Source organism: Hibiscus syriacus, unplaced genomic scaffold (genome assembly GCF_006381635.1).
Source record: "Hibiscus syriacus cultivar Baekdansim isolate YM2019G1 unplaced genomic scaffold, ASM638163v2 tig00113123_pilon, whole genome shotgun sequence".
Taxonomy (NCBI): Eukaryota; Viridiplantae; Streptophyta; class Magnoliopsida; order Malvales; family Malvaceae; genus Hibiscus; species Hibiscus syriacus.
Window position 1 is genome coordinate 111,798 of NW_024063443.1, and position 21,288 is coordinate 133,085.

The window sequence follows — 21,288 nt, forward strand, 5'->3', positions numbered from 1 at the left end:
ATATCCTTAATTTTATATTATTCTAGGTTTTGTGATCATGTTTTTGCAATTACAATATTTTAAATGAACACTGCCTGATGTATGGCCCAATGTCCAGGTTGAACTTCAGAGATCAGAATTCTTATTTCTTACTTATCCGGAAATGTAACTAGAACACAATTAATTCCAGCTGGGGACAGCGGATGCGGGGGGTATATGGGATTTTATTCTATGGTACTAGAGCTGCTAAGAATCATTGTTTGCGAGTCAGATCACCGAGTGGAAGGTGGGATGCATTTGATGGAGTTGATAATTTCTTGTGTAAGTTCCGTGTTTGATGTAAGTTTGAATTTATAAAAGATGTGGACAGAAAAGGGTAATTTGTCCTATTTCAAAGAGAATCGCTTGTGGCCGTGACATTAAAAATCAAGATTGTCTTGGATCTATATGCCCAACTGTTGTTACTTTTGTGTTACCTGGTTTAATCCAATCCTATTCTTATGTGCTCTATAATTTATATCTGAGATTCATTTCTTCGTTCAGTTGAACTGTTTAATGTTGACCAAAATTCTAATAACAAAGGATGTGATATTATATTGTGTAAATTTCTTTTTGTTAGTTTTATCATATTACGGGATGACCTTTTTAAATATGATTAAAGACGACTTAATTAATTTACCAAAATTGAACTCAAAGTCTGAATTGAGTAAAGACTCTTGGACCGATTTGAGTGGACCGGATTGAACCGGTTGGCCAGTAGTAGCTCGAATTGGTTGGTTGGGAAAGCACTCACATGCCTTCCTAACAAACTTTTTTAAAAATGAAGGGTTGGGCACGCGCTTTTGACACCTTAGGGATAAGAACACCTTAGGAAGAAAAAGATTGAATAAGAAATAGAAGAAGAAAGGCAGAAGAACGACACAAGATTCTCTCCTTTTTAAAATCCCTTAACCTCAACAAATATTAACCCTAACACATATTCTATTAATCAACCCAAATTAATTGTTTAACTCTAATATTTTTTATTTATAACAAGCCCATTAGAGCTTTTTTTTTAACTCTTTACTTACTTTTAATCAAAAGTAAAATATATTTTTTTAATATTTTTATGTTTTTCTTAATTGTTTTATGTAATAATATATTTAATTAATTTTAAAATAATAAAGTACTAATTTAAATGATATTTACTAATAAAATTTATTAAATATAAAAGTTATTTTTTTCATAATAATTTAGAGTTATATAATATTTTAAATTGATAATAAAATTAATTTGTAATATTTAAAATAAATAAAATAATTAACTATAAATTATTGTTCCATGATGATCATATAATTTTCCTATACACATGTTTTCTTATCAAAACTTTAAGATAACTCTATGTTGAAATACTTTAGAAACTAGGGTAAATAACTTGACTCTTTGTGAGTTGGAAAGCAATGATGAAAGGAAAAAATAATGCAGAGAGGAGATTAAGGTGGCGTTTGGTTCGCATGAATCCCTTGGATTAGGGGAAATTGGAATTCAATTCCACCACTTTTCAATGTTTGGTTCAAGTTTTCCAAGGGAATTGGAATCTCTCATGGCTTCAACTTTCTATCAAATGAGGGAATTCAATTCCCTTGTTGGAGGGAATTGAAATTTGATCATACTACCCTCATCAATCTTTTGGTAACTTATTTATATATTGAATAAAAATATTTTTTTATTATTTCGGGTCGGGTCGGGTTTCTAATTCATATATTCGGGTGGGGTCGAGTGAAACTTTATTTTGGTCGGGTCAGGTCGGTTTTTTTAAGTGTGGTATTCGGGTCGGATCGAGTTCGGATTTAGGGTGAAAACTACCCGACCCGAAAATATATATAATTTTACGTTATATATTTAGGAATAATTACTATAATACCCCTCTATATATAATTTTTTTCAATTAAGTCACTATTTTTATTGAATAAAAATATTTTTATTTTGGGTCGGGTCGGTTCGGATTTCTAATTCATATATTCGGGTCGGGTCGGTGAAACTTTATTTTGGTCGGGTCGGGTCGGGTTTTTTTAAATGTGATATTCGGGTCGGATTTTGGTTTAGGGTGAAAAATACCTGACCCGACCCAAAAAATATATAATTTTACCTTATATATTTAGGAATAATTACAATAATACCCCTCCATATTTTTTTAAATTAAGTCATTTTTTTATTGAATAAAAATATTTTATTATTATTTAGGGTCAGGTCGGGTTTCTAATTCATATATTCGGGTCGGGTCAGGTGAAACTTTATTTTGGTCGGGTCGGGTCTCGGATGGATGTTCCCTTGTTCTCGGGTCGGGTCGGGTAGACCAAAAACCCAACCTAACCCGACCCATGGCCATCCCTAATTAGGATAATTTTAACTTATGATGTTTATTATCATGATTTTTATAAATTATTGAAATGAATAATCAATCAATAAAATTAAAATTTAATTTTTTTAAATTTTTATAATATATTGCTACATTTAATTTATTAAACAAACTAAAATTAAGCAAAAAAAAACAAGAAGGAAAATCCTATCATTTTACATTACTGAAATTAAATTCATCTGACATGTCTGCGAACCAAACAGAATATGGAATTGGATTCCAATTCCTGACAGATTCTAATTCCTTCACATATTCCAATTCCCTCAAAACATTTCAATAACAAACGTCATCTAAGTGTTTTAGGAGTGAAATAGTGGATAAAGGGTGTGAATATATTCTAAAATAAATTATTTTAACTTTTTAATAGGAGTGCACTTTCGCCTTGCGTTTAGGCCCCAAGGACTTTTCGTGTCTCGATGCGTATACGTCTTTAAAAACGAAGCTGAAGACCCCACTGTAAACGTCTAAAAACTAGTGTCTCAGACGTCAACATCGGCAAAATCATCGGTACGTACAAATCCATCTGTCGGAAAACGACTGACAAATCCAACAAAACTAATTTCGATTCAATAGACAATGGATTACTAATCACAATTCTTGTAACTGGGTCGATAAAACCCTCAACTGGAAAAACATTATCGGAACATACAGAAATGGTGATAGATACCACGCCTTTCACCGGTGCCAACAACCCATGAATCGGACCAACAGAAGCTTCGGTTATACTTGCTTCCAGAAGCAGTGACGGCGCAGGAAGTTTCGCCACTGATCGTTGAATCAATGATGGATACAAAACCTCCTCAACACCGTCTAAAAAAGTCCTATTTACACCCAACGAAGCCGTTATCACCTCTATAGTTTCCTTACGCATGTCATCTGCAATGACAGTCATTGATGCACAGATATCCTTGACATCGTTTCTAAGGTCGATTTTGAATCTGTCAAAAAATGGCGTCCATTTTGGACTCCAACAGTGTAAATCTCTCCCGAAAATAAGCAACCTTCTCCTCTAAGAGCATCGATCAACAATCCATTACAGTCATATCACACATTGGTGAGATTCGGTAGCAAATCAAGAGAGAGAAAATAGGAAAAACAAAAAACAAGAACAATGGTGTATTACAAACAAAATGACATCAAAATTCTAAAAATAATACCAAGAACAATGGCTTTGATACCTTTGTAATGGTTTAAACATAAAAGGAAGAAATATTATAGACGAAAATATTGCGGAAGACGGCTATCGGATAGAGAAAAATCGTAACTAATAATTTGAGAAAATAAAAATGAAGATAAAAGAGACACAAAATTTACGTGGAAAACCCCTAAATAATATAGGTTAAAAACCATGGGCAACGGTAGAAGAATTTCACTATGAGAAAATAGGAATTATAACTTCTCTCGATCTACCAAGGAGAAAACAATGATAATTCTCTCTTGATAAAAAGGAGAAAACAACTCTCAAGAAACTCTCTAAATTCTCTCTAGTATTAGAAGAAAGCTAGAATGCTTTGGGATGGTTTTGAAGCTAAATGAGTTAGGGTATTTATAGTTGAAGCTTAAGGACTAATCTTGTAAATACCCTAAAGTATAATGACTAATTTTAGCAATTTTACCATACAAAAAATCAACAAAAATGTGCTGCCACCGAATTCACGCACATTGGAGCTCCCAAATTTGAAAATCAAATTTGCAGCAAAGTATGACTTTTATTTTTTCAACAATCTCCCACTTGAAGATATGATTGAGATTTGATTTGAACAATCATATCTTCACACTATTTTTTCTACCTTGTACCTTCATGTTGCTTACGTCTCTGATAGACCACAAGAGGATCTACACCAGGTAAATTTATCAGCATTGATTGCCTTCGTCATGAAATCTGCTATGTTGTCTTTGGTATGGATCTTCTGCATATCTACAGTTTCTTCTTCCACCTTTTCACGAATGAAATGGTACTGAACTCGTATGTGCTTTGTCCTTGAATGCAATGCTGGATTCATTGCTAAATGCAATGCGCTTTGACTGTCACAAAACAGAGAGACATACTCTTGATTGTGCTCAAGCTCCTCCAATAGCATCTGCAACCAAATTGCTTCTTTACTGGCTTGTGTAGCTGCTACATATTCTGACTCTGTTGTGGATGTAGCCACAACTAACTGTAATTTTGAAACCCAACTTACAACTCCACCAGCAACTTTGAACACATACCCTGTAGTAGATTTACTTTTATCCAAATCCCCTGCATAGTCAGAATCTACATACCCATTGATTAGTAAATTTGATCCTCCATAACATAATGCAATATTTGAGGTCCATTTGATGTATCTCAGGATCCTCTTTACTGTATTCCAATGCTCTTTTCCTAGATTCGCCATGTACCGACTAACCACTCACACTGCTTGTGCAATGTCTGGTCTTGTGCATATCATAGCGAACATTAAACTTCCCATTGCTGATGCATACGGTACTCGAGACATCTCCATCCTCTCTTCTTCACTGCTAGGACTCATACTGGAGGATAATTTGAAGTTAATAGGAATAGGGTAGAAATTGACTTACAATCTTGCATGTTGAATCGTGACAAGATCTTCTTCAAGTAATTCTTTTGTGAAAGCCAAATCTTCCTATTAATTCTGTCTCGATGAATTTGCATCCCTAGAATCTTGTTTGCTGATCCCAAGTCCTTCATTTCAAATTCCCTAGCCAGTTGTGCCTTCAATTCTTCAATATGATCTTTGTTGGGTCCTGCAACCAACTTGTCATCCACATACAACAATAATATAACAAAATCATTATCACCAGACCTCTTGAAATAAGCACAAGGGTCTGCATTAAGTCTGTTGTATCCAAGGCACATAATGAAGGAATCAAATCTCTTATACCAACACCTTGGCACCTGCTTTAGATCGTACAGAGATTTGTTCAACCTGCAAACCAAGTTCTTCTTTTCTTTTCTTCAAAACCTTCAGGCTGGAGCATGTAAATCTCTTCTTCAAGATTTCAATGAAGAAAAGTTGTTTTAACATCTAGCTGCTCTAGATGTAAGTTCAATATAGCACACATTGCCCAAACTACTCGAACTGTTGTTAGTCAAACCACATGAGAAAATATTTCATTGAAATCAATACCTTCTTTTTGAGCATATCCTTTGACCACCAGTCTTGCACGATACATTTCCAGTTGATCGTCACCATTTCTCTTGATTTTGAAAACCCATTTGTTACCAATTAGCTTCCTTCCTTGTGGTAGTGGCGCAAGGTCTCATATATTATTTTTATGAAGTGCTTCAATTTCTTCTTACATCGCCATCATCCACAGTGAAACATCTGAGTTGTTTATTGCCTCATCATATGTTGATGGCTCACCATCTTCTGTTAAAAGGCAGTATGTAATATTTCCTTCTATAACATAATCTGAGTGCCAATTGTGACGTCTTTTCATACAATCTGATTGGCGAGTTGTTGGAGCTTCAGACTCTCTAGTTCTTGTTCATCATGTCGGTTCTGCTTCAGAAGAATCTCCTTGTTCAACCTCCTTTTCCACATGTATATTGTAGTCTCTGACTTTTCAGCGCTATCATCGTCTTCTTTTCTTTGTAGTTATCCTCTGCAAAGATAACATCCCTGCAAATGATCACTTTGCGGGCAGTGGGATCCCACAAGCGATACCCCTTTACACCATCAATACCCCAAGAATTTGTATTTCCTGAAATTTGGATCTAGCTTTGAAATTTCTTGGGAGTTGTACATCATGTACACAATACTTCCAAATACATGGAGGTTTGAATAATCATCTGGTTTACCAGTCCACATCTCCATTGGTGTCTTCAGTTCTATTGTAGTTGATGGAGCTCGATTCACCAAATAACAGGCGGTATTGACTACTTCTGCCCAAATGATTTTTCTAAGCCTGCATCCCTCAACATTGCTCTTGTTCTTTCTAACAAGGTTATGTTCATCCGCTCTGCCACTCTATTTTGTTGAGGAGTGTTCACCACTGTGAACTGTATTTTTAATGCCTTCTTTCCTACAAAAGTCATCAAATTCTTCGTTTGTGTATTCTCCTCCATTATCTGTTCTGAAACACTTGATCTTATTTCCAGAATCAAGTTCCACCCGCGCTTTGAAGTTTTTTAAAGTTGAAAACATATCTGACTTCTTCTTAATAGGGTACACCCAATATTTCCTGGAGTAAATCATCAATAAATGAGAAAAAGTATTTTGCTCCGCCTAGGGATGTAACTGGTTCTTGCCATACGTCAGAATGAACCAATTCTAGAACACTTTTGCCTCTAGAATTTGATGTGTTGAATTTCAACCGGTGCTGCTTACTTGTTATGCAATGCTCACACAAAGTAAGTGATACATTTGTTAAGCCTGGAAGTAGCTTTTGCTCCACAAGGACTTTCATTCCTTGTTCTGACATGTGTCCAAGTTTTTGATGCCATAGTATTGTAGAATCTGAACTACATGAAGCAACAGAGGCTTATGCTTCTAGCAAAGTTTCTCCCTTCAGCATGTACAAGTTTGCAGCTATCTTTTCGCCTTTCAGCACCACAAGCGCTCCACGGAACACCTTCATGATTCCTTTCTGTGTTTCAGTCTTGCTTGCATTATTATCCAACAATCCGTAGGATAATAAATTTTCTTCAGGCCTTTCACGTGCCGTATATCTCGAACAACTTTAATTGTTCCATCATACATCTTCAATTTGATGGTTCCCACGCCAATGATCTCTAAGGCATGATCATTGCAACTATACTTAGATCCTCCTAAGACAGGTTCATAATGATGGAACCATTCTCTTCTTGAGGTCATGTGATATGTTGCTCCCGAATCAATGAGCCATATATTTGTATATCTCTTTCTGCCTTCCACGGTAGTTGACGCTTCACAGCATAGAGCATCTTCATCATCTAAAGTGTTTGTGGTATTGCCTTGTAGATTGGAGTTTTATTTAGACTCCAACAATCCTTCTTCAAGTGACCCTTCTTTCCACAGTTGTAGCATTTTAAATTCTTCTTGCTTCTCGACTTCGATCTACTATGTTTGTGACTGCTACTTTGGCCACGTTCTGTTGATCTCCCTCTCATCGTTGTCAACGCTTCTGCTTGTTGCAGATTTACTTGTCAGTCTTCCTTATTCTTACGCCAATTTTTTTCTTGGAGAACAGCAGCTGCAACGTCATCGAAGACTAGATTGGTGACATTACTGTTTGTCAAGTTGATCATACGAATCAGGTAGACTTTGAAGTAGAAGTTCAGCACGTTCTTGTTCTCCTATTATACATCTTAAGGATGTAAGATGAGAAAACAACGTGTTCAGTGTGTTTAAGTGCTCCGTCACTGAAGTAAATTCTGACATACGGAGAGTGTACAATTTTCTCTTAAGAAAAATTTTATTGTGCAGCGATGTAGCCTTGTACAATTTGGTGAGATGATCTCATATCTCATTAGCTGTCTTCTTCTCCTCGATGCTTGACAATACTTCATCTGCTAATGCTAGATGAAAGTTTGTTATAGCATTCCTGTCCATTTCGATCCATTTGTTGTCATCTGTGAAATCCACCAGCCTTTCACTGATAGCTGCTAGACAACCGTCTTTCCTCAGGATGGCCTTCATCTTCAATTTCCACAATGAAAAATTTCTCTCATTGAATTTTTCAATATCAAATTTTGTTACCATAGCTTCTATTACGGATAGCTCCTACTATTTCACTATCGTGAATAGTTCTCTGGAACCTTCAAAGAATGGGTAATAACTTCTTACTTTCTTATGTTGGAGGATCCACCTTTTGGTGGCAACCACAAAGACAATAAGCAGATATTACACACTCAGATCTGGCTCTAATACCAATTGTTGCGGAAGACGGCTATCGGATAGAGCAAAATCGCAACTAATAATTTGAGAAAATAAAAAATGAAGATAAAAGAAACACAAAATTTACGTGGAAACTCTCTAAAATATAGGTAAAAACCACGGGCAACGGTAGAAGAATTTCACTATGAGAAAATAGGAATTACAACTTCTCTCGATCTACCAAGGATTCTCTCTTGATAAAAAGGAGAAAACAACTCTCAAGAAACTCTCTAAATTCTCTCTAGTATTGGAAGAAAGCTAGAATGTTTTAGGATGGTTTTGAAGCTAAATGAGCTAGGGTATTTATAGTTGAAGCTTAAGGACTAATCTTATAAATACCCTAAAGCACAATGACTAATTTTAGCAATTTTACCATACAAAAAATCAACAAAAATGTGATGCCACCGAATTCACTCACATTGGAGCTGCCAAATTTGAAAATCAAATTTGCAGCAAAGTATGACTTTTATTTTTTTTTCAACAGAAAACATATTCAAGTAGAGAAGAGACTAAACACAATAGAGAGCAGAAGAGAAATAGAAGGCAGCAAGAAAAGAAAACCAAACAATTTCATTCATAATATATATCTTATCCTTAAACCCTAAAACATACTACTAGAATTTATAACCTAAAGAGCAACCCAATACATAGCCCACTAACATTTTTATTTATTTACAAAAGGCTTGTTACAATTTTAAATAAAATATTAATTTAATCTTTCTTTTGAAAGTTTTAACTCTAAAACTCTCTCCAACTCTTTTTCAACTTACATTGTTGTTTGTCGAAACGATTTGTCACCAAAAAAAACAAATTTAAGACAAAATATTCGAGCGAAAACGAATGTCTACATTGTTATTTATTATGGATGTTGATCATATTGTAGGAGAGTCGGGTGACCTTCTCCGCCTCTCTCTCTCTACGTAAGTGTGATTGTATAAAATGTCCTTAACATGGAATCTAAAAGTTTCACTAATTTGATCGGTCTTGATCATCTTCATCTCTCTCTCTCTCGTTACCCTCAATGTGGTTGTACAAATCCTCTTGACATTGGATCTAAAAATTTCACTCAGTCTTGGAGAGGTATGGACAGGTCATGGCAAAACTTTGTTCTTATCAATAGAAGGTTAGAAGTAAGCAAAATTCGATTCAACCTAAAAAAAATTATTCGAATTGACTCTACTTAAAAAAATTCAAATTTGAGTCGAGTTATAAATATAGCTCGAATGACTCGAAATTATAATAATTACAAGATTGATTTTCACTTTGAGTCGAGTACTTCAACTATGTATGATATATGCATATCACATATGAAAAATGAAGAAATATATATGTATTTAAATAATATCGTTAAAATAGTACCATAATATTATAAATATTTATAATTAAATTTAAACAGAAACTTAAACAATTCTACTCGATTAAAAGAATTTTCAAATAAAGTTTAAATTATAAAACGGAACTCATCAACTCAAATTATTCAAATTTTTTTACTCAACTCGACTCGATGGAACGATGGCCCTAAATCAGGTCATGCTCATAGCTGAGGTAAGTTCATATTTGAATAATAATTCACAAATGACAGAGAGCCATAGCAATTGATAGGATGATGGGGCTATCGTCTTACATCGAATTTGGCCATTCTGAGATGGGTCTTCCCCCCCCCCCCCCGCCAAAAAAAAACATGGAGCAGTTTCATATACCTGCATGGAGGTATATCAACAAATTCAGCTCAATTTAGAGGGTGCTGAGTCAAAGCTTACTCTAGTGGAAGGTGAACCTGTTGTTGGTGAAAACCCTGGCAAGTTAAAAGCGTTTAAAATCTGTGGCTGAAATTACGGGTGTGCAAATCCGGGTACCCGGATTTTTGGATACCCGATTTTTGGGTACCCGGAACTTCCGGGTCGACGATTTCTCGGCTCGTGTCTCGACCTAGATGTTACAGGTACCCGGTAATCGGGTATCCGGATTTTGCTGGTACCCGGTAATCGGGTACCCGATACCCGGTAATCGGGTACCCGATACCCGGTTTTAAATTTTTTATTTTTCAAATTATTAATTTAAAAATATATATATACAAATTTAAATGTTCGAAACTTCGAATTACATACTCTAATATCCGAACATAAAATTTAAAAGTTCAAAATATAATAATCCATAATATAAATAATTTATTATATTTTATATAATTATTTATAAAAAAATAAAAAAAAATAAAACTAACCGAGTACCCGAAAAAACTAGATTTTGTGACCCGGGCCCGACCCGAGAAATGTCGGGCCGGGTACCCGACCCGGCCGGGTAATTTTTTTTAGAGAATTACCTGGGTTTTTTAGATCTAAGTCGACGGGTCGGATCAACCGGGTCGGGTAATTTTGCAAAATAGCTAAGAGAAGAATCCATGCATGACTCTTTGCAGGCCAAAGAGGCTCTTCTTGGTGGAGCACTAGATTTGTTGTCCAATAGCTTTGCAAATTTGTGGTTGATCTTATATGGTTTTAATTACTTTTATATTAGTCTTAAGCACTCAAAACGCCAATATTTGCTTGTTTGAATGTGTTTTTTCTTAAAAAGAAGAGAGAGAGAGAGAGAGAGAGAACGTGTTTTATATTCTTCATTTCCCCGCAACATGTTCTTAAAGGACACTGCCGCTCGGTCTTTCTTGGTCTGTAACTAAGTTGAAATTATCTTATTAACACGATTTATCTCCCAATCGATAAAATTTGAAGATCAAATTGATAAAATTTATAAAATTAAAGGTTTAATTTATTAAATTACTTAAAATTAAAATCAAACTGACGAAAATACATAAATATTAAAAACAAAATATGTTATTATACCAATTATAAAATGCTCACGCCATCTGTTATGTTAATGATTTAACAAAATGATTAAAATAGAATTAAATCTCAACATTATTGATGATTTTTTATAATTTAATGATCTAAAAAAATTATTCCCTCCGTCTCACTAAATGTGTCCATTATTAACTTTTAAAAAGTCAAAAAATTTAAATTTTAATCATGATTATTTTAAATATTTTAAACAATTAAATTTTATAAAATATATATTTGAAAACTAATTGATTTAATTTTTAAAATATATATTATTATATTTTTATCAATAATAAATTTTAAATAGTCATGAATCAAAGTTAAAAAAATTGATTAAGAAATCAACAGTAAATAAATTTAATGAGACAAGAAGAATAATAAACTTTTTCATTATTTAATCTCCATTAATTAATCTAATTTTTATTATTTGAGTTAAAATTGAAAAATAACCCAATTAAAATATAAAGTCTATACACAGAGACGGATACATAATTTTATGTTGGAATCAAACTTAAACTTAGATGTTGTCTGTTTACTTCAGAATGATTAAACGCTGAATGATTCAGAGACTCTGTATGAATTAGCTTTGAATGTGACATGATGTTTGATAATGGCTCTGAATCATTCATAATGTACTTCTGTGCTGAATCATTCAACATTGTTTTGCTGAATCAGCCAGCACTGAATCATTCAGAGGTGCAAAACAAACGCGCTGAATGATGAACGGTTCAACATTCACTGCTGACTGATTCTATTAAGAGGTAAATAAACAACTCCTCTAAAGGAACGAACTAAAATTCTAAAGGAACGAACTAAATTCTAAAAGAGACGAAACATATTTTCAATCAAATATAAAAAATAATATTATATAATAATTTTAAATTTTCAAGAAAAGATCGTTACCCGTCTCTCTATCCCTGTATATACATAATTTAGGGGAAATGATGCGAGGTTGGGAGACTGAATTTGTGAACTGATGTAGCTAAAAAGGACTGGCATTTTTGTCAAATACAATATCTTTTTGGTGTTTTGTTTGGGTGAGTTGGCCAAATGATTGGACGCCAAGTTGGAGTTTATAATGATGCATATCACGTTCTCAACAATTATTGATGTTTTATTTTTGGGTTTTAATATGATAAATTTATCCCCAAATTTTGAGATTACTAATATATAGTAAAGTAAAACGTAAACTACATAAATGATCGCGTAACTATAAATTAAGTCGTGAAATGACTAACGTTGTTAATATTTAACGGAGGCGTTTATGTGAGAGTTAAAAAAATTGATATAATTAGGGCGTGAATCAGTGTAAAGTTACGTATTTGAGGTGTTGGCACCATGCTTTGTTTTCTTCCATTTTGGTCACTACTTGTATATGATTTGTTTCTTTGGATTTTCATTTAATCCAATTTGATCCTGATTTTGTTTTTAATTAAATTTTGCCTTAATTTGAGCATTAACTTTATGTGTTAAATTTGTAGAATAAATCCCCTATATTTTAGAATTAATCAATTTGATCACCAATATTAACTTTAATTCTTAATTTTTAATTAGGTCCTAATTTCAATTTAATTTAATATATTTAATTCTCCAATCAAATTATGACACATATCACAATCTTATGACTAGAATTTGAACATTAACTATATATATATATATTTGAATATCACAATCTTATTAAATTAATGATATATATATATATCATTAATTATAATATATATATAATTTGAATATTAAATTATTTCATATATATAATCATTAAAAAATATCAAAACAATAAATTTAGTTTAAAAATATTAAAATCTTAAATCATTATAAATAAACTATTAGATTTATTTGATGATTTAAGTCTTGTCATATTCTCAATTGGTCACCTAAATTCATTTCAATTCTCACTTTTATTTTATTTAAGTGTTGTAACAAAAAACTTACATCTAGACCAATTGAGAATATGAAAACACATAAATTGAGATATGAAAACATAAAATAAAAGTGAGAACTTACATATAGATTAATGTTTTTAACTGCTACGTAAACACCTCTGTTAAATGCTAACGGCGTGTGACTATTTTAAACCTATTTAAATAGTTCAGTGGTATTATTGCCAAAAATTTAAAAATAGTGTTCATTTAACCCATAGTTACAAATCTAAAAGTTTTTGCAAAATTAAAAAATGGATCTATAGCTCAGTGATTGTATTTTTTTATATTAATTTTATCGTTTAATAAACCTTATGAGCCAGCCGATAGGACTGCTTAATTGTTTTCCACGTACAATCTGAACCTCCAACGTTGTGAGCTACCAACCTTATAACTAAAGCATTACTGCTACTCTTTTCTGATCAGATTATTTGACAAACCTATGTTTACTTGAGCATAGGAGAAAGATTATGCGTTATTTATACGTTAAAGACTAAGACTTTACTGAAATAAAAATTTTAAAGGATAATACGAAATATGTATAGCAATTTTGTTTTAATACTGATTATGTTTGATTTTATTTGTATAAAAGAATTTCAATTTTAGCTTAATTATATATACATTTAATTCAATAGTTTATTAATTTATTTTTATATTAGATAAATATAATTAAACTTGTATGTAAATGTCTAAATAAGATTGGATCAACATTAAATTATATTATTTTGACAATAATACTAGTAAATTTATGAAAATTGAATCAAATTAAAGCCTTTTATATAAGGGTGTATCCTATGTTATTTAGATGAAATGAAGTGATATGGTGATGTTTTAATGTATGGTTAAGGTTGTAAATGAGTATCGGTATATTTGATCGAAGTGCAAGCAAGTTTGATATGTAAAATGAATCATTTGGTGTATGTAGTATCAGTATCGTAAAGAAAGTATCGATACCATATTATAATTCTAATATATCATTCTAGGATCAATATCGAACATGATTATTAGTATTGCACCATATTATAATTCTAATACATCATTATTCACTGAACTTTATTCTCTTATATTCTATTCACTGTACTTTTAATTTTTTTTAATTTATTCATTAAACTTTTAAATTACTCTTATTTTAATTAATCTGAATTATTTTATCATTACTTTCATATGATGTGATATTTTTTATAATTATTTTATATAAAAATAATTTAAAATATAAAATTAAAATAGAATGTGATCGGACGCTAGTGTTTGTCATTGTCGACTACTATAGATGGTGGTTGTTCGATCCTAAATTACATAGGTTGGTTCCTGTAGACCCTTGAGTTTAAATCTGGCGGTTGTTTCACCGAAAAATATCTTAAATTTGTGAATCTCGATTGAAATATTTTGACTTCCTCGCTTTTGATCTCCAATTCATCTACTTCGGAGTAAGTTCTAACGAAATGGAGGTTGAATTCAGACTCAAAGTATCGAGATGAAGCGACCCATGAAACTTGGGACTGAACGCCCGTCATCTACGACTGTCAACGACAGTCGATGGTGGCGTTCGACCACCTTATATTTTTATTTTATATTTTAAATTATTTTTATTTCAAATAATAATAAAAATATCACGTCATATGAAAATAATAATAAAATAATTCAAAATGAACAATTTAAAAGTTTAATTAGTAAATTAGAAAATTTAAAAATATAATGAGTAAAATAGGAGATATAATAAAGTTGAGATTGTATAATTTACACTTATTAAAATACGGAAACTGAAAATTATACTTAAAATTATTTAAAAAGAAAAGAGAAAATCAAATGCCCAGAAACTAGTATTTCAAAGCCACCACACCATGATTTCCCCTGAGCTATGATGTTTTCTCGCCATCGCTGACCTTCGACGATGCTAAAATTTAGCCTTCCATTTATTTTTAATTAATTTTAGATCGTTCTTTACAGGTCAATTTCCTTCTTTACAGAATTCGGTTCAGAACTTATTCAAAGATGGCGGCTACGAGGCGACTACGGGATCTCCAATCACAGCCGGGAAACAAAACTTGCGTCGACTGTAACCAAAAGAATCCTCAGTGGGCTTCGGTTTCCTACGGCGTTTTCATGTGCTTAGAATGCTCCGGCAAACACCGCGGCTTAGGTGTCCACATCTCGTTCGTCCGATCCGTTACCATGGATTCGTGGTCCGACATCCAGGTCAAGAAAATAGAATCCGGTGGTAACGAGAAGCTCAACGCCTTTTTGGCACAATACGGTGTTCCTAAAGAAACCGATATCGTTACCAAGTATAACACTAATGCCGCGAGTATCTACCGCGATCGTATCCAAGCCCTAGCCGAGGGTCGTGCCTGGAGGGATCCGCCTGTTGCGAAGGAGACTTTCAACGGTGGTGCTGGTGGTAATCGGAAGCCGCCGTTGAGCGGTGGAGGTAGCCGGGGCGGTAATGATGGAGGGTGGGATAGTTGGGATAATGAATATTCCTTTAGATCTTCGAGCGACATGAGGAGGAACCAATCGGCGAGTGATTTTAGATCAGGGAATTATCACGGTGGTGGAATGGGAGGTGCTCCGGTGAAGTCGAGGTCGAGTGAGGATATGTATACGAGATCCCAATTGGAGGCTTCGGCGGCCAATAAGGAGACCTTTTTTGCGAAAAATGGCGGAGAATGAATCTAGACCTGAAGGATTTCCTCCTTCGCAAGGAGGGAAATATGTTGGTTTGGATCGAGTCCTATACCTACCCAGAGGAATATTAATAATTCTCAAGGGGATGTGCTCTTGTGTCTCAGGTTAAGAGATATTTCTTTCCTTCTCTTAATTGGGTGAAGTTTTTGTGCTGATAATTATCAGTTATTGGCTGATTTGTGTTTGGTGCAGGGGATTGGGAAGCTATCTTTAGTAGCTGCATCAGCAGCTCAATCTGCCGCAGATGTTGTCCAAGCCGGAACCAAGGAGTTCACCACAAAGGTATTTTCCGGGAATTTCGATTATGGTTTCTTTGATCGTTTTTCTACTATCGATGTCTGTATTCGGATTTCATTTGGATGCATTCACATTGTTTATCATTATATGATTTTATAGATGATAATGCAATATATGAATTGCATTGTTGTGGGAGTCAGTGAACCTTCTTTACATAAATTATTTGTGTATAAAGAAACTTTCTGCTAATCATGTTTATTTTTGGTATTGCTTGATAAATTGTTTATCATTTATACAAAAATGCATGATAAACTATCAAAATTCCACCCTTAGCTATTCTATCGTACTTTAAAAATATTTGAAGTATATATAACCAATGGTTTTGAGGAGAGCAGAAAGATTAGATTATAGGAGTATATTTCTTTTCTAAGATTAATTCATCTACTTTAAAATATGCCTCTCAATCAATGACTTAAATTTGATTAACCTATAATTTCACTTCATTTTTCTCTTCATTTCTTTGCTAATGCCCAAACTGAAGAGAAATGATTCCTCCATTTTGCTAGCTTTTTCATTTTTACAATTTTTTTACTCTCTCTGTGCCCTCTACTGCTCTTTTAAAGTTTTGAATGCATTGTTAAGGTTTAGATGCACCTTTAACTTGTTGAAGTCTAGCATTCTTTATTCATTTTTAATTGCGAGACTGCTGTGTTATATATATATATATATATAGCAGTTCTAGTGAGAACATATATGAGGTACTGATTTTAGGGTAATGCTGCTTTGGAAATAAAGCAGAGAAACTTGAATTCTTTGAATCATTAATTCTCTTGTTTTATATTGTTCTAAACCCTAGAAAAATGCAACCATTTAATTCTTATTCGGCAAAAGATACTGATTTTTTTTTTTTTTGGGATTTTTTGTGGCCTTTTAGAGTCTTACGTTCAAATCAAACTCACATGCCTGGGTTGCTACCTTGGGGTGAAAAACATGCTGCTTCAGTTTTGGCATCTTATTTTTCCTACAACGTTGATGCTATAGTTATGACTTTTCTACCCTTACATTGCGACTTTTAAGGATATTGGGGAATTTGGAATTACATACACGAGCATTATTGTTTTCCTTCCTTTTTTGCAGGTTAAGGAGGGTGGCTATGATACCAGGGTTAATGAAACTGTAAATGTTGTCACTGCAAGGACAAGTGAGATTGGCCAGAGGACATGGGGCATCATGAAAGGGGTCATGGCAATGGCTTCGCAGAAGGTTGAGGAGTACACTAAAGATGGCATGAACTGGAAAACCGATAACTGGCAACAAAATGATGGTGTGAATAATGGATATCATAATGAATTTAAACACGAGAATAGAGAATGGAATTCTACTTCTGGAGGACAATCTTCTGTTGGCAATAATAATTCTTATAACACATGTTCTTGGGATGACTGGGACATGAAAGACAACAGGAAGGTAGATAATAATACAAAAGTGACTGCCTCTCGTAGCAACGATGGTTGGGCTGGCTGGGATGATGCCAAGGATGATGGATATGATCACTTATATAATGGCGGTTCATCTGATAGAAAGGCTGTTGGTCACAACGGAAAATCAGATTCTGCATGGACTGGTGGAGGATTCCTTTAAGGTTAATTACTTATACAAGCATACATATATACCCTGTCGTACTTTTCATATTAGTGTAGATTTTGCGGTCATGTTGTGCAGAACTTCCAATATTTAAAATGTACACGGTCTGATGCATTCTAGATTTAAACAATAATACATTCTAATTGAAGACACTGATATTAGAACATCATCACACTACTTGCCAAACAAAAGCCATAAAACAACAATCCAGTGCAAAGGATTTACAGAGCAGGTAACTAATTACAGCCTAATATCAACTTAACCACCGAAACCGTAAAGAGTCCTTCCCTGCCGCTTGAGGGCGTAGACGACATCCATGGCGGTGACCGTCTTACGCCTGGCGTGCTCAGTATAGGTGACGGCGTCACGGATGACGTTCTCCAGGAAGATTTTGAGGACGCCACGTGTTTCCTCGTAAATCAAACCGCTGATCCTCTTCACGCCGCCTCTGCGAGCCAATCTTCGAATCGCCGGCTTGGTTATGCCTTGGATGTTATCCCGGAGAACCTTCCGGTGCCGCTTAGCTCCGCCCTTGCCCAACCCTTTGCCTCCTTTGCCACGGCCAGACATCCTGTTAATTCGAAGAGAATTCCAAAGAAGAAGAAAACAAAAGCAGATCTACAGACGAAAAGGCGTGAATGGAGTTTAAATAGGGAGGTCTAAGGGTGTCGTTCTCTCAGTGTTTGCAAAGGGATGAGCAGGTAAAGTAAGGTAAGCCGTCAGATAAGTATGTTATCTACGGCTGATCCGTGGATTTTGATTTTATTGGTTGGAGACCGGGATTGAAGTGAGTGAAATAGGGGCCCCGTTGGATAAAGGTATTTTGCATCGATCCGTGTCACGTGTTTGTGCAGTTTTTGGCCGTCGATTAAGAGATCATCTACGGCTTCAAAGCGTTTTGTTTGGTGAACTGTTAAAAGGTAGAAATTTTCAATTAAAGCAAATCCGGCCCCGGATCTCTAACGAGAAAAGGACTCCATCAATATGTTTAAGAATAAATAGAGAAGACTTTATCATCATTTTAATTTTGCTCATGGAAAAAAATATTTGTTCTTATATAATCTATCAAGATAGAAACAAACCAAAAATTACTTGACACAAGAAATTGGCTAGACACCATGTTTAACAAGTTTTATGAACCTGAAAATCCAACAGTGTTTTATATTTCATCAGACAAATTTTAATTTATTCTTATAAAATTAAAAAAATAGATTTTATGAATAAAATATTAAGACACTTCATATTTAAAATGTGTTGGTTTTAAGATGAGAATAGAACCATCTTAAACTTGACTTGCTCCTCCATGTTTCTGAATTGGTTTTTCAACACTAGGTTGGGGCGATTGAAGAAGTTACAAGTGTAAGCAAACTTTATTTTGGACCGTTAAGAATGGCCTCGTGTCAATATGGGCTAGTTTTGAACTTGACTACTAATGCTAGCTTTAAATTTCCTTCGCTCTTTATTGGTATCGCTCTATTGTATTATCACTACAACAAAATAGGTTTGAAGCGGTATTAGTGGCGTTTTAAGAGAAAACACCATTAATTTTATACATATAACAGCGTTTAAATCCCAAACGTCACAAAATGGTAGCATTAACGGTGTTTTTTCTAGAAATGCTGCTATAGCATCGTCTTTTGTGGCATTTTTTAAATAAACGCCGTAATAGATTAGTGCATAAGTGGCATTTTAAAATACAAACACCACAACATGGTAACATTAGCGGCGTTTTTCTAGAAACGCCGCTATAGCACATCTTTTGTGGAATTTTTAAACAAAAGCCACAATAGGTCAGTGCATTATTGGCTTTTTAAATACAAACGTCGCAATAGGTCTAACATTAGTGGCTTTTTTAAATATAAACGATGCAAATTTCGATCTTTTGTCATCCCAAAACCTTTAACCCCTTTTCTTTTTTCTTTGCATTTCTCAAAGGTTTTTGTCGTTTACCCAAACCCACGAAGTTGTTGTCGCTGTTCGAAGCTGTCGTGGCCTTCACTGTCACGCCCATCAAGATCTTCTCACTATTTCGAGTCAGCCCAGCCACCCTTGCCTCCAACACCATTGATTTCTTTTTGCTCATTATTCTCTCTTGGGTACTTCTCTGGAACCGTTTGGACCATTGTTCATCTCTCCATTTCTTTGTAAGCCATTTTCTTTTGATTACGATTCTTAAAACTTATTTTTTTCATTTTTGATTATTTCGTATATGGGTTTAATCTACTTTATTTATAATGTTTCTTAACGGGGTTTTGGAATGAATTAAGGGTTGGTTGTTGCTTCTAACTTTAAAATTTAAGGTTTTTTTGAACTAGGTTTAAGAGATTTTGTAGAGAGTTTTAATTTTGAATATGTGATTGGTTTTCTTGGTGGGAAGTTATTTTTTGTGATTCAATTTCAATTCTCTCTTAAATTTCAAATAATAATAATTTGTGAACAAATTTAAAGTTGATTCTTCATGTTTCTCCTATTTTAGGATGTATAATTTACTCATCCCTTTAAGTCATTTAAAGTCGTTCTTTCATGTTTCGGATTAATTTAAAATTTTAAGTCATTAAAGTCGTTTGAATTTTGAATATGTGCTTGCTTTTTCTTGGTGGGAAGTTACACCAATTTACTCCTATCTTCTTTTATTTTTAGAACAAATCTGTGGATAATACATTTTTCAATTTTTGGACAGTTTTTAGACTTAAATTCCACTTTTAAAACAATTTTCTATTAAATTCAAATCTCTTATGCATTTGGAGATGTCATTTGATGATTTGATTTCCCTGCTTGTTATGTTTAAGCTAAACTCTTTGATTTGCAATAATATTCTTATTAGTCTTACAAAAAATGAAAGAAAAAAACATGGTATTACACACAAGAAACTTCATTTTACCTTTGAATGACACAGGAACATGAATGAATCAATGGTTAACACATCCTATTGGAGCTTGTTATCGAGATTTGGATAGGGTCGAATGAATGCAGAGGTCATGTTCCAAATCCTAAATGAAGCACTAACACCCACCTAGGTCGCATTGTTGAATAGGAACAGTTTAGCAACTCATAGATTGCTTTTGTCGGATAAACCCTAGATGTTATCATTGTCCTTCCACCTTGAACAAAGCTTTCGACAATTGAATGGTCCACCTGCAAAAAGAAAAAAAAACAATACCATTTTCATGTTCATTGCTCTCCAAACAACTAGGACCATGAAATAAGTAACTTTACTCACCAATCCCCTAAGAGATAAGTTTTTGCCTTCTAGTATTGGAACCACGCTCTCAAAGATTTGTTTATTAACATCATATGCCTCAAATGATCTGAAATAACACGATTTGGTAATTGCCAAGTCCATGAATCACATTACGTGAAGAACAACTTCAGGTTTTAAATACATACCGAGATTGGTCCCATCATCTCTAAACATACACTTCAATTATTATTATTTGTGGATAATACATTTTCAAATATTGTGTATGTAGGTATTGGTTTGGTAGACAATTGTATACAACAACTGGTTCAAATGGATGGCAATTTTGCTCAAATGAAAGCTGAAACTGAAGCGAGGGAAGTAGAGAGAGAAGCATCATATCAGAAAAATATGAAGACTTTCAAAATCAACTTCAAACTATGATACAGATGATACGAAAAAATCAACCCCAAAGTCCACCATCTTAGGTGTTATTTTGGATATATGTTTTGTTTATTCTAGTTAACAATGTTGAACTACATTATATTTCACTTTA

The 21,288-nt window shown here is 33.8% G+C and overlaps 1 protein-coding gene and 1 pseudogene across 1 annotated transcript; one reads left to right on the plus strand and one right to left on the minus strand.

The window, feature by feature from the left end:
• The first annotated feature begins 14,847 nt into the window (after positions 1 to 14,847).
• LOC120185490 lies at positions 14,848 to 17,616 on the plus strand (annotated as a pseudogene).
• A 57-nt stretch (positions 17,617 to 17,673) lies between these two features.
• Positions 17,674 to 18,185, minus strand: LOC120185489 (histone H4). Its single transcript, XM_039189690.1, has one exon. It carries the CDS (start codon positions 18,122 to 18,124, stop codon positions 17,813 to 17,815), a length of 312 nt encoding a protein of 103 aa, XP_039045621.1. The 5' UTR covers positions 18,125 to 18,185; the 3' UTR covers positions 17,674 to 17,812.
• Positions 18,186 to 21,288: the final 3,103 nt, after the last annotated feature.

What these genes read in the sequence shown, in the direction of transcription:
- LOC120185489 (XM_039189690.1), bottom strand. Translation starts at nt 18,124, where the DNA reads ATGTCTGGCCGTGGCAAAGGAGGCAAAGGGTTGGGCAAGGGCGGAGCT.